General features: G+C 32.2%; 1 protein-coding gene across 1 annotated transcript in view; it reads right to left on the reverse strand.

Moving 5' to 3' along the window:
* The window catches only part of dtn (transmembrane protein 132C dtn), a 208,266-nt gene that overhangs the window by 5,587 nt on the left and 177,703 nt on the right, over window positions 1–24,976 (reverse strand). Inside the window, exons 3-14 of the mRNA XM_067052267.1 lie at window positions 12,749–13,062; window positions 10,698–11,013; window positions 9,854–10,019; window positions 8,432–8,578; window positions 7,808–8,000; window positions 7,572–7,715; window positions 7,128–7,324; window positions 6,807–6,933; window positions 5,890–6,072; window positions 4,370–4,561; window positions 2,159–2,410; window positions 799–907 (exon numbers count right to left, since the gene is read on the reverse strand). Coding sequence (XP_066908368.1) covers window positions 799–907; window positions 2,159–2,410; window positions 4,370–4,561; window positions 5,890–6,072; window positions 6,807–6,933; window positions 7,128–7,324; window positions 7,572–7,715; window positions 7,808–8,000; window positions 8,432–8,578; window positions 9,854–10,019; window positions 10,698–11,013; window positions 12,749–13,062 — 2,340 coding nt within the window. The remainder of the gene's footprint in view (window positions 1–798; window positions 908–2,158; window positions 2,411–4,369; window positions 4,562–5,889; window positions 6,073–6,806; window positions 6,934–7,127; window positions 7,325–7,571; window positions 7,716–7,807; window positions 8,001–8,431; window positions 8,579–9,853; window positions 10,020–10,697; window positions 11,014–12,748; window positions 13,063–24,976) is intronic.

Genomic DNA, 24,976 nt, shown 5'->3' on the forward strand with positions numbered 1-24,976 from the left:
TTCAGAGAGGTACTATCAGCAATTGGATAATTTAAAAACAGTACTCCAAGGAAAGTGCCTGAAAATGTGCAATAGGAAGGACATCATATTGTTTCATGATAAACGCAGACCATATAGTGCTTTTGGGATTTGTCAGAAACTCACAGAGCTAGGCAGAGCAATACTATTGCATCCAGTATACTCCCCTGAACTAGCTCCCTCTAACAACTTGTTTCTGTCCATAAAAAAATTTTCACAGTACAAAAAAGAAGCAGACAAACACTGGTTTAATTATTTGCATTTTTCAAAAATGGGATATACAAATTTCCATCAAATTGGCAAGAAGAAAAAATAATGATATTTATTATTTTATTCAATAAAACAAGGTATGACAATTTTATTGATTTGTTTTATTCTGAAAATGGACAGAACTTTCCGCTAGACCTAATATATTCCTTTCCTGTATTTTCTATATTTAATCTATTCATTGGATAGATAGATAGACTTCTAATAAAGCATGCACCATCGAATTCCAGGAATTTTATAGAAGATTAAAAAAGAAGGGTATAGCGCGAACATAGATTTATTTCTCTTCTTGGGCTTTAATTAAGTATCTCAATAATGAATGAATTTAAAAAGTGTGAACATTTCTTAAAATATTGCACAACTTTCTATAGAGCCTGACTCTAGCACCGATATCCAGTATTAGCATGAATAAAGGAAATGATAGCATGCTTATGAAACTCAGGTAGCATCTTACAAACGTGGGTCAAGAGTGGATTGTCGACATGTTTTTATTTGAATGCTTAGCAAACTTACCAATAAAAATATCATGAAGATCGGCTGATATTTCTCGGTGGGCTCCTCCATCATTCTGAACTAATTCTGGACGGTTGCCGGCTAAACCAGTACTGAAATCAATATCCACCTGGAAAAAAAAATATACATATAACGTTAACTCCTGAGCAAAAGTATCACATTACTTGAGGTTTTACGTCTGAAATGCCACAATCCAAAACAAATAAACTTATTTATTTACAGATAAGTTAAGTATGATGAACTGTTTACTAATGTAAACAAAAGGATTTAATACCTTGCCATTTAAATTCCATAAAATACTAGTTTCCTTGGTTCATTTCATATTTTTCATTGGATTTATTATCTTTGAGTAAATCATTTCTTAAGCTAATTTATTTTTTAAAAATTATGTTTCATTGCTTCAAATTGAATAGATAAAACATCCAGAAAAATTTATCAGAGGCTATGGTGATTCATTTAACAATGTTGGATGGAAAAAAAATCAACCAAAATAGGGTCAGGTCGACCATACTACCTCCTACAGGATGCGACAACTAATATATTGAATTATATGTTTTAAGGAACCAATTCTCTACTGCAAATGAAGAATGAAGTTTAATTTCATATGTCTGATGTGTCCATATTTCTTTGATGAGGGTTAAAAGGAGTTTAAATGAAGTATGAATGCTAGAAGACGAGCAATGTTCCTGTTTCTCATTACAGTGCATAAAGTTCAAAAAATTCGGTTTGCTAGAAAAAACATTGACTGAAAACTGTGTCTTATTAAATAAGTCATGTGTGTAATATGATGGTCATGTGTATTATTCATAGTTGAGTTAAGATTATCTTCAAATACCAGGAAAAGACCAGATGAAGGATATTCATTTTTCAATGTGTCCCTTACCGAGAGCCTAACGTAGTTAGTTAAAGAGAAGGCTCAATGATAATATTGGTACCGAGTTACACATTACTGATAGGAGCACTATAAATAGTGTTAAATACTATGAAGATTATCATATATTGGGTATGGTTTTATGCTACTTCATGATAATACTATGGTCCAAAGGTAACATTGAAGTACTTTAACAGAGTTTTTTTAAAAGTTTGTCACCAAGAAGTTCAGACCTAATAGAGCATGCCTGAGAAACCCTAGGTTCTCATGAGGAATCTCTAAACTCTCAAGAGAGTCCTAAGAGAAGAATGGAATAACATACACAAAGAATCTCTTTAACAAATTAGTCAGTTTACTGCATAGAACCTCATCCAACTTGAACACCATGCTTCATTCAAAATAAATAGTTATAATCTGAAACTGTTAAGAATAACTAGAAATTAAAATATCAACTATGGCAATTATTACAATGGATACAAGAATCCTTACATGTGCATGAGTGGATGCCAATGGAACCTTAGAACCGCATAATGTAGGAGGATGCACCGTAACTGTGAGCAGATTACCACGCCCTTGTGACACTGCAATGACCCTTGGCTGAGACATTGGTGTTTGAGGAGCAAAAGCTACTACATCAGGTCTTTCTGTTTCAACGACTAGCTGATAGTCTTCTCGCTCAATTCTTGAAACAGAAGTTGTAGTTCCATCCGAAAAAACTAGCTCCATGTCTAAAAGTCCTTCCTGCAACCACAATCAAAAAATATTACATACTTAAAAAATATATCTTTTTTTAAAAGAAAGACTAAATATTGTTTAATTTTCTAAACTGAGGAACTTACTTCTCAACAAAATATTTCTAGAAAGAGTAGTTTCCAGATAAGAAAATTATCGAATAAACAAAAAAATTAAGAAATACTGAGGAAACTATATTTACAAATGTACTTACTCAGTAGGTGCTTTTTAATTTATTTTTAGACAAAAATTTAATAGGGAGTAAAATAATCTACTAATAATTCCTTTATATTAAAATATTAACAGCGTACATATTAAGACTGTCTCAAAATATAGACCATAAATTCAATGAATGCAAAAAAAAATCATCTTTTTTATTCTCAATATATTTAATTTAAATTTGGCGATTTTGGCAAAATTTACTTAAGAGGAAAGAGGTTTAGAAATTCGTAAGTATACCAAAAGTACTATTTAGAAAATCAATAAAGAGGAAGTAGAAAACCCAGTTTCTACAAAACCTAAACAGGTTTGGTTTCAGAACAAAGCTCAAATAGGAAAAAAACATAAACTTTGTGTTACAGTTTGTTTTAAACCAAAAATTTCTAAGTTTAATAGAATCTTTAAGACTTCTTCTTCCTCTAGCTCCTGTGAGCCGTCAAACGTGGAGTCGCAGTCTCAGTCCATCTAGCCTACCGGTCCCAGTCTCTGGCTAGTCTTCTCATCTCCGGGACGGTGCGTCCTCTTTATGCCCCTAGTTTTTCAATGTACTCAGAGAACATGCACCTGGGTCTGCCACAAGGCCGTCTTCCTTCCGGCCTTGCTTTCAAATACCACCTGGCTTTCCTGGTATCGTCCATTCTACAGACGTGTCCAGACCACTTCAGTTTCCGCTCTTGCATTGTGTCTCGCACTGATTTTACATCCAGATCCTCCCGAATCCTTTCATTTCTGACACAATCTCTCCTGGTCATACCAACTATTCTTCAGAGGAATCTCATTTCTGCTGACATTATCCTTCCTATGTGCTTGTCGAGGGCTGTCCAGCTTTCTGATCCATACAGGAGGACTGGAAGGAACACAGATTTAAATATCCATATTTTGGCATCTCTGCTTACTTCTTGCTTGCCTATAAGAGTTTTTAAAATCTGATGGTACACTCGATTTAGAACCCCCTGGTCTATTTTACCATCTTAACTTATTATGGTTCCTAGAAACATATAAGTATTTATAAGTTCTAGAGGTTCAACAGTACACAAAACCCTAGCCCAGCGTTTTCTCTTTTGACACACCTAATTTTGCTTTTGTTAGGGTTTATTTGCAAACCTCTTATCTTCAGTTTCTCATTCTATTCATCCAAGGAAGTCTAAAGAGCCTCTTCAGAGTCAACTTTGAGTACAATATCATCTGCATATATCATCGCTTGAGCCAGTTCTGGAGTTAGGTTCCAAAAACCTGCTAGTGTTCTTGGGCATCTCCTTTTACAAACCTTCCATACCTCATCCATAAGGAGGACAAACAGTAGTGGGCTTAGGCTGTCTCCCTGCTTTACTCCCTTATAGAAGTGGAAAGGCCACGATGTTTGGCCATTAAGTCTTACAATGCTGTTTGGGTCTTGATAAACTGATTTTATTGCACTTACCAAATTTGCTGGCACTCTTCTTGTTTTTAGTGTGCCCCATATCTCCTGCCTCTGGACTGAGTCAAAAGCCACCCTCAAATCCAGGAATGCCACATAGACTGCCTTTCCCCGGCCTCAAGCTTTCTCCACTATCATTCATAAGGAAAAAATGTGGTCCTGGGCCAGTCTTCCATGTCTGAAAGCTGCTTGCTCTTCTTCAATGTCTTGTTCCACAATACCCCACAGTCGCTGCTCTAATACCCTAGTGTATATTTTGTACACTACTGAGGTTAGGCATATTGGCCTTTAATCTTTAAAACATAAAGGTCAGAAATAAACATTTTTCTCACCTGGTATTGCGCTGTCAGTTTTCTTGTCACAGAAGCCTGGGCGATATAACCATTGTCGACTCCGGTATCTGGTGAAATAGCTAACTGTAGACCAGACACTACACTGGCAGCAAGCCTTGTGATTGTCACTTTATCACTCAAAACTCTAACTTCTTTGGCTCCAAGAACCCTTCCTGATACAGCACTAACAACCTAACAGGAAAAAAGAGATTAGTAAAAAAAGAAAATTAACAATTTCAGATGGCTTAACATAATTTAAGATGGTCCGATAATCCTAATGACTGGAATATATCGTTCAATTATTAACTTTAGCAAAATCTAAAAAAAAAAAAACTTTTATTCACACCAATTTCAATTCAAGTTAAAAAAAAAACCAACTAAATATGCTTATTTTTTATTATTTGTATGTACACTTTTATTTTATTATTTTATACATTGAATTTAAGTCTGTACACTTAAGTATTTTATTAATAAGATGGTAAAAAGTAAAATAAATTCTATAATAATATGGATTGTAAGACAGAAATATACCATATTTCAGTAAAAATTAATTAGAAAAAAGAAAAAATTATATATTAAAAGATCAAAATTTTACTTTTTAATAGAAATAGAAATATTTAAAAATATACAACAATAAAAACCATTTACCATATTCATGATAAAGTTATATTTATGTTTTTATAGTTTCTTTATCACCAGATCGGCCTGGATGGGTCTTACACGGTTATTTTAACAGTATATTGGTTTTTTAACAGTTGATAATGGAGGGTATAGTCTTATGCAAATGACATCTCTCTTTATAATACTCAAACCATTGAACAATTATAAATAATAAAAATCAATTATAAAAAAATAAATAAAAATAATATTATAATAGATATGTAATTAAAGAATGAAAGATAAAATAACAAAGAAAAACATATGATATTTATAGAATTAATAAAATAAATAATCATCTTATACTGATAAAAATAAATTATAATAATGGTAATAACAGAAATAAATAAATAAATAATATAACAGAATGTTTTATTTCAGCCTGGGCTTCATGAGTTGTATTTAAAAATTAAAATCAAGGACTAAAAGCATAATAAATAATAGTATTTAACTGATAGTTACAGGATTTTATTTTTAATTTATTTTTTTGAATAATCATTACTTTGTTAGTGGTATTGTGCCAGTGAGATGGTTCAGTGTGTAAGGCACTGTGCTACTAAATTGAAGGACCCAGGTTTGATCCAACTGGGACAAATAATTATTTATTCTACTACTGTAACCGTTGAGTCAACTCTGGATTTGGGGAGCCCACCCAGCCTCATAATATGGTGACTCTAAAAATCTGGCGGTTTAGCATGATCATGAACTAATCACCTCCTTGTACAACCGTTGTTGAAGAAACAGTACTTCCTTACAACATACTGATCCTTAATTTGGCATCATATTGTTATTTAAATGATTAAATTATTAACATAAAACAACAAACAACGGAAGCAATTCAATAAGAATTGTATTAAACGCACTTGTAGTTCAGTTCTTCCTGGAGCTCTACCCTGTAGAATATTTCCTTGGAGAGTTGCTATTCTTGTGTCTGAAACCCGTAAAAGCCCCAATACTAGCTGTGTAACCCTTAGCCATGTTCTCCTATTAACCAGATATGAAACACGCCCAGAGTCATGGTCTGCAGCAACAAATCTTGCGTAAACCTGTTTGGAAACAATTTATGGATTAGTTATATAAATAAAAATTACTTGAATGAGAACATCGTTATTGTTGTTATTAGTCACTGATATAGCCAGATCTGTGACTATTTCAAAGAAAAATATTAATAATACTCATAATATTAAGTAAGGTATGGGAGGTGAAATATAAGACTGAAAATATATGACTGCTGTCATGGATAAAATAATAAATAATAAAAATAATTGAATTTAAAAAAACAATTATAATTAAGAAATAATTATATCGATACTAAGTGCCAGAATGTACTAGGATACCTACTTAAACAGATAGATGGGTTGTTAATGAAATAGATGTTTATGAATGATGAAACTTGGTATAGTAGTTGAGTGCTTCCCACTAATATTTGTGAATCTCACTGAATAATTTGAGTAATCAGAATTGAAAATTTGTTATGTCATTCACACAAAATATCGCTGAATACCTCAGACTGAATACATTTAATACTACATTTTTTCCAGTATTTTTAGTTAAAATTATTTCAATACTTTGATGAACAACTTAAGCCCTCAAACTTGAAAATTAGCTGAATCTTTCACTCAAAAAATATTGATGAAAACCTCCCTCTGACTAGAGTGCCCTGGTATTGTACTTTGAATAAGATTTAAAACTTAAACCAAATTTAAGAAGGGTGGGTATCTTATTTACCCCCAAAAAATATATAAATCCTCTTAATGACAAGAAAATTAAAATGGCATACCTCAACATTTGTCTGTTGGTAACGTAGCCGACAAGCTGTGGTTTTATCAACAGTATTATCTTCCGTAAGGATTGATATCCTTCCGTTTCCTGCATCGATACTGAGACTCCTTTTTGTTTTTCCACTCCTAATATACATTTTTATTAGTTAACATTTTTGTTTTATGTCTAATCATATTAAGTAATAGTTTATTTTGTATTAAAAATATTAAATAAATCCAAAATTAGTTTACTAACATAGTTTATCATAAACTAATGAATATCACTGAAAATAACATTAAAAATTAGTGATAAAAGAAAGTTACTACTTAGAATAATTCACCTCAAATCAGGAACTCTCCATCCTTTTACTTGGCTGAGTCGAGTATCAGGTAAAGATACTTCAACAGGTAATTCTGGCATCCAGACAGTAAAACTAGCCAATGCAGCAAGGTTTCCATAACTAACAACAACACTGGCATTCGCTGATCCACGTACTTCGGATCCATCAACATAAACGGAGCTACAAGATGACGACACCTATAAAAATATGTATAAATTAATTCATATTATAAACTAGTACAAACATCTCTAGTAAGATAAGGCATTAAGAATCTAATAAAATTTTATCTATTTCAAATAAAGGTTCAGTCAAATTGCTTATGAGAGAACCTAGTAGCATAAGTAGCAAATGCAGCCACACTCTGAAGAAAGATATAATAAAATAACAACAATTGATGAAAAGAGTTAATTTTTTCTTTTGTTTTTTCTCTTTTTCTCGCCATACCTTAATAACACTGTCATCAGGAACATGACAAGAAGCTTGCAATGTAACGTCTGCTAAATGACCGCCATGAGATACCATTACAACTTTCATCCCTTGACTAACTTGTTTTCCTGTTAGTACTGCACTGTTAACGACTTCCCAATTCTGAGAAAACAATTTAAAAAAAAAAAAAAGTTAAATCATGAATATTTTGAATAAATGAAGATGAAATAATGTAGAAAAAAAATGAATACTACCTTAGAAATAGGTATAAGAGCATGTACATCATCTTTATTTATATGTATTCTAACAGGTGTTTTATGTTTTCCATGGTGATGAGGTCCTTTTTCATTTAAATATCTCACACTCCAAACAAGTTTTCCTTCTTGCCATAAAACACTAGAACCACCTCCCGCAACTTCAACAATCCAGACAAAAACTTCCTCTGTCCTAGATTTTTACAACCAAACAAGTTTATTAAACAACTAAAATAAATCAAAACCTTAACTATTGGGTAATGCTACTTTAACAAATATGTTATAATCATACCATTATAATTACTAAACAATAACATTAGGAATGAGAGTTAGAATCTTATACTTCTCAATATGGTTTGATCATTGTAGGAAATAGCTCTTAATTTAACACATAGACTGCCAACTAGCAAGTTTGCATTCTAGCCTACGACGCTGACTATGAGTAATCTCATATTTTTACTAGAAGATAACGTGAATTGGGCCAAGACCTTTGCCAAGATCATGAACTAAGAGTTATCTTGTAGTTGGCAGTCAATGTGTAAAGGAAGGCTAACAAGACTAGTAAAAATACTAAAACAACAGCTAATATTTGTAATATATCATACAAAACACTAGTCAACTTGCCTTGGTACAATATCTTGTTGTGTTTGTTTGTTGATTACTGTAACTGTGGCCACAGACTGTTTAGGATTGATTTCAACTGTCATATTCCATTCGTCCTTTGAAATCAGTTCAGCTCCTAAGACCCTCAGTCCACTTTTTACCCGTGCTCTAAATTAAATAAACAAATATTGATCATTAGTAGCTAAAATCATATACCTAACTAGCTTATAAAATAACATTAACATGATTCCAATGATAATTTTATTATATAAAAATACACATACATATATAAGCATTATATATTTGTCCAGAGTAGTATTACATACATAATTCCAAAAAATAATTTTTAAAAACCAAAGCTTTATTAATATTAGTTTTTGAATAATAATGAATTCTTTATTTCTTCAGGGACAAATCCCATTAGATTAATAAAACTAAAATAGTAGATAGGCTTTAGAGGCTTAGAGTAACAGAACAAAATAATTAATAGGTGATAAAAAATAGAAAAATAATAAATCATAATGAAATAAATTCTAAGTTTTTGAGGAGAAAAAAATAAACTTCTGATATTAATTACTTAAAACAAAATAGATATATTTAAGAGGTTAAAATACTAATTATAAACATCTGCAGAATTAATAGAGCAGTTTTTATAAAGTCTGTTTCTAAATAGGGAACATCAATTACAATTCTATTGGAACTGGGTAGATAGGAAATGCTGGAATAAGTGGGAATTTAATGTGGAAAGAGTACTGAAATGATGGATGGAGGTAGGAATAGAATTCCATAGGTAAGAGGATCTGATAAGGAAGGATCTATCAAAAACTGTGGTTTGATGGGTTTGAAAATGGGGCATGCGTATTTCAGCAGTGAAGAGAAGATTTTAATTTAAGATCTGAGATGTATGATGGATGGTGGGATTGGATATCTTAGTTAAGGGAAGATGTCAGGAAATAATTATGACAGTAGAAAGGATAAAGCATCATCAACTTTTCATAAAATCGGAAGATGGAAGTGTCCCAGGGGTTCCCAAAGATGTACCATGCAAAGCAATTTATAATTCATTTTAGTTTTGCTTTGAGATCTCAATTTACTTTACAACAGTAGAAAAAGAAAGAGAATATTAAGGAAGTAACTAGGAGTTTATGGTTGTCAAATGAAAATTATTTGACAAAAGTAATTTAGTTGTCTTAAGGTGGAAAATGTATGGCGGGAGATATCACGTACATGGTTTTTCCAGGAAAATGTTTGGTTTAAGGTGATCCCAAGGTTTTTGATAATTGTTCTTTTTCTTTGTAAATAATATATTAAATTTCAAATCTAAACAAAATGATATTACAAAATATAAACACATTTAATTAATCTATGTATATAATAATATGTAATGACCCTAAATAATATGTATTGATAAGAATTAAATTATAAAAGTAATAGTATAACTACCTCAGCATAAATCCAGTCACATGTGCGGGAGGTTTAATAGTAACATAAGTAGGTATATGAATTTTACTTGTTGGATAAAGAGGCCTCTGTGGCACAAGCATAGTAACATGATTATCAGTGCTTAGCGTATTGTACCCTTGACTAGCCGGAACGAGCTGGACCATTCCTACAACATTTGAACAATAAAACCATTTTAAAATGATAAAGTATTGCATTTTTATTTTTGAAATTTTACATTTCTATTTTTATTTTTGCAATTGTAAGTGTTTATATTTTTGTTTCTCAGTTTTAACTGTAATTTCATTTTTAACCAGAGTATTTATATAAATTATCTTGATTTTACAATGATTTTTTTTCTATGGTGGTTGCTTGTTTTTTGATTTTCCCTCCAAATTTTTAACATTTAATTCCAGGTCACTCCAATGGTTGGGAATCGTTTCTTTGCAGTTCCTTGGTCCTGCTTTTGATTTCTTGTCAGAGATTATGTTTCTCAATGATATCAAAACAGGTTTTAGCACCCCATCAAAAACCCTCATCTGCAGATCAGGGAAGCACCATGGTTGTTGGATGAGATGCAAGATTCCTGATACTGCAACCAATGTCACCTAAATATGCCCAATAAAAACCAAATTGAGGTCTAAAGTCATGTCTTTTCACTACCAGGGAAATCAAAGTTATCATGTACATATTATTGTTCACTATTTAATGAAACTTTGTCAAAATAAGACTTTCATTCCTAAAGTATACAATTTTTATCGAACTTCAAAAGATTTATTAATTTAAACATGTCATATATATGTTTTTGACATCTCCTAATTTAGTGGCTACAAACTTATAAACCTACCTAGAGGTGTGAGACTTTGTATCATGACTTTAGGAGTACACTGTGGCCCCTTGACTGGTTCAATAACAGTGTAAGCAAGAGCAACAAGGCGTGGTGGAGCCTTTGTAGGCTTAGTGCGCCTGGAGGGTAAAAGCGGCCACCAAGACCATGGTACGACCAACTCGACCAAGCACATTCCCTCATGGCTATCTGGGGAGCAGGCACCTGTCACCCGACCATCACCAAGAGTAGCATGGACTACAGCACACACTCGCTGTGCTCCAGGTTCTGCTCCGGTGTGCATCACCACCCGTATCACGGGCCAGTCCCTTTCCACCTGAAATCACAAAATATATTTTTTAATTAAAAAAACTTCGTGAAAATGTTAACAGTACCTCAATCAATAGCTGCTAATGATGAACTAGAAAATAAGCGATGATGTCACATTGAAAACCAGTGCTAGACTACTTGGAGAGTTATGGAGTTAGAATTTCAAAAATTAGATAACAGCATAAAAAAAAGAAGTTTTTTCCTAATCTATAAATATTTTTTTAAACCAGTTTATTTTGAAAACTGAATTACCTAAATTAAAAAATACATTATTTCATGATAAATTTTTTCAAACTCATTTTTGATGTAGGTACGTAATCAAAATCAAACCTTACTAAACAACTTTATTAATGTTTTAATGTTTCTTGAAAAATATTTTTATAAATTAAGAACTGTATGCAACCAATTAGAAATTGATGAAATGAAAAATTGGTCACTTTATATTTCAACAAATCTGAATTCCCTATTTTCATTTCAGAGACAGAGGAGACCTTGTGGTCTATGGTGACAGCAATAGGTAATCAAAGTTAAGTAATATCTGTCAAGAACTCATCATTGAACTCTTTTATGTAATTACAAATTATCGTATTTAAGTTCTAATGTATATGATTTTAATGAGGATGTAACTTATATGATTTGCTTATTCAAAAGATCTATATCTATGGGCTTCTAAATTTGGATATAAACTATTGTTTTAAATTAATTCTTTTAATAATTTGAAAATGTGTAAAAGATGATATTCAGAACAAAATATCAATAGCCCCATATCAGAAACCAAATATCTATATTATAATATCTAAGATAAAATATCAATATTTCTACAACAACGATATTTATATTCCATTCTCACCTTGTACTTCTAGACATTTTTTATTTAATTTCTTTTTTAACTATCGGTTTTCAATAGTCAACTTAATATCGATTTTATAATATATCAGAGAAAAATTATAGGATAAATCATCGATCTATTTAAAAAATATTTATATTTCTACATTGAAAAAAAAAAATCGATATGTCGATATTGGAGTGGTCAGCACTTCGGAAACCACCCACAATCGGTGACACCCATTACACCAAGCTCGAAGAAGTTACTCTCATGGAGTTTAAGAGATCGTCAGCACACTGGAGGCCAGCCAGCAACGATGATGACCTTATGTACCTCAGTCGGGAATCGTGTTGTGGTTTTCTAGGGTACTAAATAGTCATCCGAGGATTTGGTCAAAGGATAGTCTGCATCAGAGAAAGAAATATATAGATCCTCGTACGCCTGCTTACTCTGAACAGCACATAGATCTACATTAGTTTGTCACTGTTCTTCGATCCGAGTGAATTGTTTGAAAGGATACTGCCGAATTGAACCCAAAGGAACTAGTTATGGAACTAAGGGTACTAAATAGTCACCCAAGGATTTGGTCAAAGGATAGTCTGCATCAGGGAAAGAAATATATAGATCCTCGTACGCCTCCTTACTTTGAACAGCACATAGATCTACATTGGTTTGTCACTGTTCTTCGATCCGAGTGAATTGTTAGAAAGTATACTGCCGAATTGAACCCAAAGGAACTAGTTATGGAACTAAGGGTACTATGGTTCTTAGTTACAAGAAGTTTCATTGCCATCACTAGGCTGCCTGTATTCTCACAAACAACACTGCCTGTAAGAAGGCCAAATCGCGCGGCTCAAGATTTTAATAGTGTATGGTACAAATAAAGAAGTAAACACCAAAAAAAGATTCAGCTTACCGTCTTAGTGACTAGATGGGCACTGAGATCAAGGTGCCTGCCCCAGGACAAGTCGCTGCTGTTGGAGCTGGGTTCTGCGACGAGGCTTCGGGCCGGGACAGTCTGCTTGGTAGAGAAGGGGCCATATGAAGCCCGCACTGCCAGTGGCCGGGATGTCTGGAACACGGCGAACCTCTCTGTTGTTAGGACGGCCCCTGGCGGTCCTGGGGCAGGTGGGTCTGGAGGCTCTGCTGCGCGCCCCACTGGCTGCTTCAGGAAGTAGCCTCCTTCAGGGCTCTCGAGGACCACCTCCACGCTACAGCCCACCCTCCACACTGAAACAGGTCAACCAAATAGCTATAGATTATGGAGAAAGTTAAGAAAATCATAGTGCACAGAATGGTGAATATTTATCCACTATAGCAACTTTACAAACGAATTATTATAATAAAAAATGTATGAATTAAAAATACGCAAGGATATACAAATACAACTGTCAAGTTTCTAAATTCACTAAAATATATATTTTTTAAAAATATTCACGGCTTGAAATTGGTATATTTAAACTGCCTCACTTCGGGGAATAAGGGAGAGGAAGGTCAAATAAAACAATAATCTTTGAGTATCTCAAATTTTATTTATTTACTGCTTTTCAAGGAAATATAGTCAGCTATCAGTGCTGAGCTGTTAGGGAAAACTAGGCAAGTGCCTTCCCTTTAAATCCTTCACCATTAAAAAAGTCAAACACATGTTGATCTTTGTACATATTGGATGTTATTTTTCCTCCTGATTTTGATAGACTGCAGAATTGGTTATTGTTAAAGCAATCGGGAATATTTAATCGATGTTGAAGCAATTTTAATTTTTTTTTTCGTTAATTTATTGCTACATAAAGTCAATTCATCGATTAAGTATTAACAGTCGCACAATTTTAAAATCACTAAGGTCTGTACTTAGGGCTTAAACTTTTCGCGTTGCAGTAATGGCAGATATGAAAAAGGGGTAAGTGCGGAGCATATTAATTTATGTAATGTTTTTACTAATGTAAATAAGTTCAGTTTGTTTAAAATGACAGAAAAAACTTCCCTTCAAAAAACCCTTCAGTTTCTTGAAGCTCTTAATAAAAAATGTCAGTTTTATTATTCATTTAACCTCTGTTACGTTATATCATCCCTTTGCTCCCTTGACTTTACAGGAAAAAATGCATGATAAACTGCAATTGTAAATAATATAAAATGTTATTCCTATTCGGAAATTTAGGGGAAACAGTTTTCTCACTCTTAATATAGAAGCCGTTCAATTCAAGCACAAGAAGAATCAAAGTCATTTACTTAAAATATTACCATGAGGTAAGTAAGTACTTGCGGAGGACCTTTTAAATATTTTTATCATAAATATGCACCAATGAACCAACTAATTATTTTATAGGTTTTTCTATAGGAAATAATAGTATTATATATTTATTAACAAAGTTTCAAGCCTCCATCACCAAAATGATTTCATCAATAGCCTACCAATGTCGAACTTAAATTTTAGTCTGCACTATCCCGGACTTACCTTAAGTAAATTATATCTATTGAGCTGTAGCCCATTGTAACTTTAATTTACTTGGATCTGCCCCTAAATTAAAGTCGACGATTCTACAGATCGGAGAGAGACCTTACAGACTCAAGAATACAAAGCTGCCTAGCCCAGTCGCCCGAATGTTAAATACTAGATGGTACTACAAATCGATATACATTATAAAATCGATATTTGTGGAGTCAACTCAAGTCACAGTTGTATCTTAATAATTACCTGAGTTAAACCCACCATAACTCACCTCCAAAACATATAGTTCAACAGTCCAGGAAAAAAAATGTTAGCTTACTCCAATTTTTGTTAAATTTAATGAAAATAATATATAGTTACCAATAGAAATTTATGACTTTCCGAACCATTGATGGGATCAATAGAAAATGGCGGTTGTTAAAAATGTTGCAAAACATTAATTTTTCTTTCGAAGCTTCATGTATTTAAAACTACCGGCAATATCCAAAAACTTAAAGACCAACTTTTAAAGCAAAGTAAATTTGCTAAAATATGGGCCCTAATAGAGCTGTTTACATTCAATAGTTCTCGATATAGTTTTTTAAAAAGCAACATTTAAATAATAAAATAACGAAAAATCAATATTTTTTAATCCTTAGTTTTAATGATATTTGCATATTAGTGTGAAAGTTTGTCCGAACAACTATAAATCAATGTATGTTAGCAAATATCATGGAATCTACTACCCCTTCGAACGACATACTGATGTCTATTAGCTCTCAATTGAGAAGTAGAAGCAGTAAAGTTTCCATGATATTCGCCAAATATTGATTTCTTGTTGTTCAGAAATCAATTTATGAATACCTCAGAAAGTTAGACATACAAATGCCTCTTAGCGTTCAAATTAAAACTAGTTGATTTTACTATAATGTAATCGATAATAATTACCTTCGTAGAAGTAGCAGTCAGTATACATGATAATCACTAAAATTAATTCACAAAATATTGATTTTTCGGCATTCAAAAAAAAATTTTTCTTTTTAAATAACTGTATCTCAAGAACTATTGAATTTAAATGCCTCTATTAGAACTCACATTTTATCAAAATGTGCGAAAATAATTGTATTTTTTTCTGGAATATTGGAAGATTAATAGTTGACTGTATGTAATAGATTGTAGAGATAGTCCGAGTGGCGGTCAACAAACGTACACCATATTAAAAAAAACTATTTACTAGAAACTTAATAAATAAATACTTTCTTGACCACCACCCGGACTATCCCCACAATCTTTCTCTTGAATAAAATTATCTTCAGGGAGCGTGCATGTTAAATACACCAACATCAATTTTTTAATGACCCTTATTGTACCCCTTGAATAGTCTAGGTAAAAACTGAACATTTTTCTAACAGAAAATTACGCGCAACTTTTTCTTTAACAGAAAGAACTCGAAATTTAATTTTTTGTAACTTCTGGAAAAACTACCATTTTTTTCTCTCCCTTACCATGGTTGGTAGAGTCATAAATTTTGACTTTTATCTAGTTTTTAGTAAAGTAATAAATAATTTGAGAGAAATGACATTTTTTTTCTCTCCTGTTGGGGTCTTGGGCTATTATATTAACTACCAACAAAGCGCAACGTAGCAGGAATAACAATTCAGTTTGTTTTTTTTTGTTTAAGAAATAAAAACAGTAGAAGAAAATCGAAAGCTTAAGTTTATAATTTTATTGAATTATATAGTTTAAGTAAATCATTCATAATCGATGTTTTAGATTGATCTAGGGGAAAAACTGAGGGAACAATCGGCAATGGTTGTTGAAGGCAATCAATACCAAATGAAGCAGAGGAAGGCCTGATAGGCAATTTCCATTTAATGAAAATAAGCAGATGGCCATTTATCAGGTTTGTCATCCGCCTTTTATCATTGAAAAAAAAAAGAAATTGATGGATGGAGACGCGGGTTAGTCACCACTGATGGTGATGCCCCCGGGGATCGATCTCCCAACCTCCTTCTGTTACATCCCATCTCCCACAGGGCAAGGACACCCCTCTTCCTTTATGTCTATTTAACAATAAACCTAGATAAATGGTATTTATCTGGCATTATATCAAATAAAATGCGATGTGAATGCTTAAATAATAATAATATGGAGTCAATAAATTTTTTTTGGAATTTTTAATGCATCAAATAATCTTTTTGAATTCAAGTTTTGCAAGCCTTCTTCTCTAATGCCCTAAGCCGTTGCCTAGATTGACTTAGCTTTATTTATAGTCTACTATCACTAACAATAAATTCATGATTCAACCTTGTTCTATTATATATTCTTTAAAAGATGTATTCGTTATCTTTACGTTTAAAATTAATTTGTTCCACAACAACTGTTCCGTCAGAAAATCGTAAAAAAAATCTAATGATTAATAAAAAAAAAAGAAGCCCAGTGGGTTGAGCTGACTTCCAAGGCTCAGCGACCGTGGTTTTGATCTTGCCCTGATACAATAATGTGTCTAGGAGCAGAAAATCGGTGGGCTTATTTGGAGAGGGAGCCATAGTTTGACAAGCATCCCTGGAATATACTCAATCGTAGAGGTACAAATCAGGTGGATTGAGTTCTGATACCATTATCTCCCGAAAATACTGTAAGGTAAAGATTCGGCTACACCAGCGGCTATAGTCAGTTGTAATTCATGAAACTGTTCTTTCATCGCAATTAATTAAACAAAAGAGTTAACTTACAAGCAGATTATGTTAAGCAAATAAAGTGAATATAATCAAGGTTCAATAATAAGAGATCCACAATTCAATAAACAAAAAACGTATTTGAAGTAAAATGGCGAGTTCAGAAATCCTAATGGAGGAAAAAGCTATTGCAGGCTAGGATATTTTTAACGAAAGGAAATAAATATATATACTCTATGTTATTATTGTCGTTGTTAAATACAAATCAATACAGGAAAACTGTGGAGGAAAACTGTACCGGGCAAATTCTGAAGATCTATAAACCATTAAACAAAATGGTTTATGGTCCAACTTTTTGCCCATACATGAATAGGATCGGAGCTGGGAGTACAATAGGATGATCAAGACAACAATGGTTTGAGTATCGATATCTTCTCCCACTTGCAACCCACCCCTCTGTCCCTCTCCCCACTGCTGAAAGGAAAGTTTTCATTATCAAACTGGAAAATCTTAATTAAATTGGGGTTCTCTCTAGAGAACTACCGAGCCATAGAACACAAGGCTCCAATGGTTCTTCAAAATAGCCCCATGGGAGGAAAGTAGTAGGGAGCATCTGTATACCATCAGGTGAGGTATAACAATCACACTCCCTTGTCCTAATTCCTCTTCACTTTATTTTTGGACTTCAAGATCGTTTCCCTATTTTTTTATTTCAGGGTACTCCAGGAGTACAACAGGAGAACTGTTCTTTAAAATTGTTCATTGATAGACACTGCGATTTTGTAGTCAACACTCTTCAGTATTTATATTAACAATATATCAGACAATAATAACTCAAAAAACCTTTCAGGATGGCACAGATTTCTATGCTTAAATTTACAGACCGGACACAATCGTTAAGAAATTGACCACAATTTTAAAGAAAATAGAGGGAATGAAAAAATAAAATTATTTAGCAAGAATCTTCCTCAAAATACCTCTACACTGATTGTTAACAAGACACCAATACCATGACTTTAGCAGATGAAATATTTAGGGCTCCAATATTTGGATAAATTTATTCATTCTACTCCATCATTTTGTACGTCCGTATTTCGATAATAATTCATAACTAAATTAAATTATTATCGTTATTAATATTACATTAAAAACCTTCCGTGTGTCTCTTTAGTATTATTACGTGTACTTGTATAAAACCAGTCCCGTGTCCATATATAAATTACATCAGTAGACAATTTATGGTTAAAGCTTTAATAAATCTGATAATGAAATTAAAAATTTGGCTAGAAATGAGTATATGGTAAATAACATATAATACACTTGTGTGTATCCGTATATTTTTATATAGTTGTACCTTCGAGTCTCTACTCGTGCAGTTGCATTTCAGTAACTGTAGTGATGTGGTTATGAGTAGATGACCTAGGACATTTTTATATTTGGACTAAGACAACTTAATACCTGTGGGGAAGGTTCACTACACCAACTGTTAACTTTAGCAAATATTTACTAATAGGTATAGATCATGAAAATATAGCCAATCTATATTATAATTTGGCTATTTACAAAGAAAAAATATAACTAACTTAATTCATTACGTTAGCTGATACTCTAAGGGAGTTAATAATCTAAAAAATACGAATTATTACTATCTTTATTGTCAACGGATTTAGATATGTTAGCAATAATTTGTTTTCCATGTTTTTCAATGAAACATAGTGGAATAAATAAATACTATATTTTGTATTTTTCCTTAGTGATAAATATCATCTTTAGAACGGGTCACCTGTTCGTAGTATACAATATATCTTGGAGAAAGGAGTATAATGGAGGAGTTAACCTGGAAGAAAAAGTGAAGCCAAAAAGGGGGCCTCATGTGCCTTTGAGAAGCATGGCAGAAGGGTAGGAACCAATCAGTGGCTGCCTTCTGTTTCAATTTAGATTACAATGGCAGACATTTCTATTAACTTCAACGCAAACCTTCATTTCGTGTGCATGAACTTTTTGTTTTGAACCAGATTAGGGTGACGCCGCCCCCTGCAATATAAAGGTTCACCTGCCGAACCTCTACAATTTGGAGATTTGGATTTGATTTTCGCTGAGACATAACACTGGGGTATATCTTTTAAGGGTTGGTTTTCTAACGATCCCCTCTTCTTCCCACTACACCTAACTATGGACTTTCCAATGGAGAAGGGTAGTTTTTTTCATGGATTCTGATAGTAAACGACATTTTAAGACAAAACCATTTCGGGTACTTTTTCGATTCGACTCATCCTAAAGGGGTTAATCGCCAAAAACGTAAAAAATCTAAAGAACAAGATGTCGTAAAAACTGGTCATCATAATTGATATATATTTTAATTCAGACTTCGAAAAAAAAAGTTATGATGACAGATTCTGTTTCTGCCAATATATCTCTGTATTTTAATTAACTATAATGTAATACATTATTATAATTATTATTAACCATGTTTCCGATGAGTAATCTAATTAATAACTAATTACAAATATTTGAAAATAAATCTCTGAGGATGACTGGAATTGATCATGATAGAGTTAAAAATATTCAAAATAAAAAATCTTACTTAATAGAATATATTACTAATTGGGTAAAACAGCAAATATAATCCTAATATTATTTTTAACATATTAGGTATCAGAAAAAAAATTCTGTCATCTATATACAACTATAATTTCTAAAATATCTTAATTTTTTTATACTATTCACTAAAAGGAAATTCAGTCAAGAAAAAGTAGATGAAAACTCTTAGTTTTCGCATTAAACGTTCTTTTAACTGATACAAAGAAGCTTTGTAAAGTAAATAACAGGTCCCTCCAACAAACGTCATTTACAACTGGGAATGTAGAAATTTTAAAGGTTCCTGAAGGGAAAACCCAGGATTAAGTTTATTAATAGTAACGTTATGTTAAAAAAAAGGTCATAAGCCCTGAGACTGAAGATGTCTGTATTCATAAATATTATTAAAAAATAATGAACCGTTAGTTGAAAGGCTCTCCTCCCCTGAAATAGAGAAAACTATTTATTCCACGCGTAACTGCCACTAATTGTAACAATTCTACTTAATAATTGAATGTTATAATTAGGTGACGAATCGAATTAATATTTAGAGGTATGGTGAGGTGAAAGTAGTAAAGTAACCAAAATAGAAAAGAAATTGGTACCGATTAGTTGTATTTTGAAAGTGTAAGATTATATGAATCTTTAACTGCCATCTTCGTCATACGTAATCTATATAAGAATATTTCAAGAATAGATAGATGTACGTAACTATTATAATATAGTATGTATGGTATAATAATGTATATAAAGTAAATATTATAAAGAATACTTAACAAATTAATATATCTTATTAAGAAATGTCTGAGTAAACTACCAAATAAAAAAAGGCACACGTAAGTCAAAATGTACCGAAAGCTCATTTTATTATTATTTTTTAAAGTAAATGATATTTCAACGGTTGAAAATATTAAGTAAAGTTACAAAAAATACAATATTAAAGTAATAAGATCAAATTATGAATATTAGGTTCGGCAGTGTTCATGTATCAAAATGTCATAAATTGAAATAAATTATACAACAAAATGTTTAGGGGAGTCTATGGCTCATGAACCTAAGTCATATGCCTTAACTAGATAACCTGTAAAACTAATTAGAAACCATGAGCATATAGTTTCATCTTATATAAAAGATTTCAGTAGGTCGAAATTGATAACTCAACATTACAAAATAAATCAAGAAAACATAGGAAGCTCCAGATCAAAATGCATTATTTCCGATATCTGACAAATTTCTTTTTTTTTTACCGGAACAGTGAATTTTATCTATTTCTTGGTAAGAAATCTGAAAATGAAATGTTTTGCATCAGATTACGTCTCGTCAATAATTTTTTATAGAGCTGTGAAGTATGTTACTGCAAAATAAATGGCTTTCATCTGATAAGAATTATCGTCTAGAAAAAAATGATTTTTTTTTCTGAAATGGACAAACTGCATTTTGAACTACATTGCCTCACATGTAATGTAAGATACGAGAATAACTTGTTTCTAAACAAGTCACAGTATAGCCATTTAGATCTCTGTGTGAACAGTAGTTAATAATCTTTCGTGATGCCTTGGAGAATTTTCATAAATTGCTTAGAAAATAATATTTCCAACCAAATTTGTGGAATAAGGGATGTTAAGATTTTTTTAAGGAAATATTATTTCTGACATAATGAGAAAGGATTGTAGAAAGAGAATGTGCAAGGGATTCGTTAATATAGTTGACCCCCGTAATTGATCATTATCATTCAGACTAGTTTTAATTTAAATTTTTGATAGTTATTAATAGATATTATGTAGTATTTCAATATTTTATGTGAATATTTTACCAAGAAAATTCCTATTCTACTAGGAATAATTGGTATATAATTGAAGGACAGTAGAAAGGCCAGGTTTTCGACTAAGGAATGGACACTAATAATACAAAGCAATGAAAACAATTTCAGATCTTCATTCAAAAAACCATGAGTTTAACCTCGAATCCCAATTGGGCGATATTCAAAATTACTTCTTCATAACTAGAGATGATTGGCTCCAAGTGATAGGAGCTAGCCTGCATTATGATGAGGTAGAAAAGAGCAGATTGGCCCAAGGGAAAGACGTAGGAAGGGCTCTAAATTAATAGCCCGGGGCCGGTATAAATAAGGCTCTGATTGGGTCAACCCTTCTCCAACTATACACTCCAATGGCTTCAATCAACTTTGTTCCAAAACAAATCTTTATTTAAGTATCTCTCAAACTTTAGAATCGTCTTTAAAACTCTAAAGCAAAGAGGAAAATAGTTAGTTAAATTATAACTAAAGAATAGCATCATTACGATTATTGTAAGTTACTTACAAGAAGTGCATTGCGTAATAATCCTTCCAATTTTATTTTTATATAAATTCAACATTAGTTTAACTAAAAATACTTAAACAAGCATTCAACATTGATTACTACTCTTAACTTCAAATATATATGTACAATAACAAAACTTTATTTCTTGGTTCATAAGAAATAGCCAATTGCATCGGAAATTAGCAATGAAGTCAATAGAGGATTACATAAAAAAACGGTTCATGAAGTTCCACTCCCAGTTGCCGACAATTAAAGGAGCAGTGACCTACAACCTGGGAAACCTAACCTCAACCCGAAGACTGAAGCCCAGGCAGCTGCAGAATATTCTGTTATAAATTCTATATTTATTAATTCATTATTCACCCTACCTCTATTTTACTTACTATTATTATTTATTTATTTATTTTTTCTCTTCTCTCGTCCCTTTTTCAAGTTAACTTGTTTCTTTTTACCATTAGAAAGCAATTATTTGTTTTTTTAAGTCTACAAATATCATTATTTTTGTTATTAATTTTACTTTTCTGTTTTATTAAGAAGCATCATTCTTATCTATTTATTTTATCTTTTTTTCCCTTCAATTATAACACTGTATATAGTTAGGGGTGTCTTTTGTACGAGAATATACCCCTCGATAATCAACTGTTAAAAAACAAATATATATATATATATAAATAATTGTAACGGTTATATTAACCATGTAAGGCCCACCAGGCGGGTGATTACGGATTCCCATCTATACAATCAACAATATTAGGTTACAAATAATAAAACTTTTATTTAATTTTGAAATCATCCAAGATATTAATTGCCAACAGTAGGGAACATTAAAAAGAGAGAGAATAAAATATATATGTATGTATAAATAAAAAGATGAAACATATACATTAACACTATTGGCTTGTTTAAAACATGTTTTGGTGTTTTAAGAGCGGATTTGTTGTGGTTTATTAATGGGAATTCGGAAGATTTTTCACTGAAAAATGTAACCGTTTCATTCAAAGCAAGTTGTTACGATAATATATTAAAACATGTACATAGAAACATCAGTACTGATTACTGAACCTAAAATAAGGATTTCATGTAACCCGACTATTTTTGGAATAAATGTTGTTCAATTTAATAATGTATTTTATTTTATATTGCAGACCAGATTTGCAATCCGTCCCTCGTAATAAAAACATACAGAGGAGCTACCTGCACACACGGCGTGTAATCATCTTATTTGTACAAAGCGGCTAATTCCTATTGCAAACATGTTTTTTTTTTTAAATCAAAAATGGCTAACATAAAGCAAAAAAAATGGATGGTCTGCAAAAATATGTGCTGTCTGGAATGGGTTAATAGTTTCGTTACTAAATTCAATAACTATATATATACCCACGTTACCCGATATACTAATACCAGAATTATATTTAACGGATACAATTCACGGAATTGAGTGAAGTGTAGCGTCTCTGTTTCATTCCTGTTTTTTCATATTCTCAAAAGAATTCAATAATACTAGTTCGCTCGACTGTTCAATGGATACCCAAGATTTCGGATACCCAATTACAATTAAAGATACTCAAAATATTGATTTATAAAATATATTTGAAAACACACAAATAATAATCCGTAAAAAAAAAAAATCCGTATTTTAGAATATTAATATTTCTTTGCCAGTATACTTAGTTGAGAACATTGGTTCTCTGGTTTATATTGATAAATGTATATATTTTGATTCGATATCCCATGTCAATTAAAAAAACCTGAAATGTTCGTATAGCGTGGGTCTATATATGTGGCTTTACTGTACCAGACCAGCACATCACCTTGTACTGTACATCAATCTAAACAAATATGTTGCATACTAGTACTGGTACTGGTATTCGGTGGGGGAACAAGTCCAAAGTGGCCTCGGTGGTCCTTTTTGCCAACCCCTGGCGGCTACCTAAGTTGCCGCCGCGTACTAATTAAGGTGGGAGTATCAAGATTCATTCTTCGGGACCGCCGAAAAATAAATGTTTAACTGCCCCAGGTGGGAATCGAACCCACAACGTTCCGAAACGAGCGCACTGGGACCTGCGACCCAACCCGCACGACCGTCACTTCCCTAATATGTTGTACAACTAGTTTCTAAAATGAACCCAGGTCCATGATCCTTCTGTATAAGCAATGTGCACTATGATTCATCATTTAAATAGCCTGAAAATATGATAATTTTCTTCAAATTATCCCTGAGTTAGTTTCTCCTATACTACATGGATGAATTAGTGGAAAGACACGACAAACAAGTCTAATAAGATTTCCCTAACCGAGGGATACATAGGAGAAGTTGGAGTGCTCAAGAAGTTGTCCTTGTCACATTAGATAACCTCATTCAAGAGAGTTTGAAAATTTTCTCACGACCCAGTTAGGACGGAGGCAGGTAGAATAACCGAATAGAAACAGCTCTAAGGATGTTCCCCCCTGAAAGGGCTCCATTCTGCCATCGGCTTAATTCACTTCACATAGCTCTCTTAAAACATGTCCCATCTTAAGAACCCATTCAAATAAATCTCTAGGAGGAATTCTATTCATCATACGGCATAATGTCTTGTGTCTTGTTTAGAGGATTATTCTCCTGTATCAGAGTCGCTATACACGATATTATGCTTATTAATAATAATGAGAAGAAAATATAGTAAGCAAATCGGCTCAAAGGAACGAGTTTGGTTTTAATTGAAAATGTCGAAAACATATCATTAAAGCTAGATCATTAATGAATTTGTTACTTCGGAAAACAAAAATAAATCTTCCTCATACAATGGCAGGTAATCCTAAAAGCAAATAAATTCCAAAATTACATCCATAAATATTTATATAAACGTCTGTCAATTACATACATCAATACAGCTTCTTCACAACTATTGGAATTCATCTATTGGAAAGTGTATGCCTATAATTAACTATGTTTTAAGGACCTACAGTTAATTTTATTATTTTTTAATATTGAATCATTTTGAAATACAAGGGGCTATCGCTAATCCCAACTAATTAGAACCATGGAAGTTCGGATTTGGGAAAAATTCCGATTACCCAACGGGAAAAAAAAGTCACTTCATAAACAGCAAACCAATTAAAAAAAAAAAATATATATATATAAACAGCAAACCAATTAAAAA

The sequence above is a fragment of the Halyomorpha halys genome, unplaced genomic scaffold, assembly GCF_000696795.3.
Source record: "Halyomorpha halys isolate HHAL.00 unplaced genomic scaffold, Hhal_1.1 Scaffold664.1, whole genome shotgun sequence".
Lineage (NCBI taxonomy): Eukaryota > Metazoa > Arthropoda > Insecta > Hemiptera > Pentatomidae > Halyomorpha > Halyomorpha halys.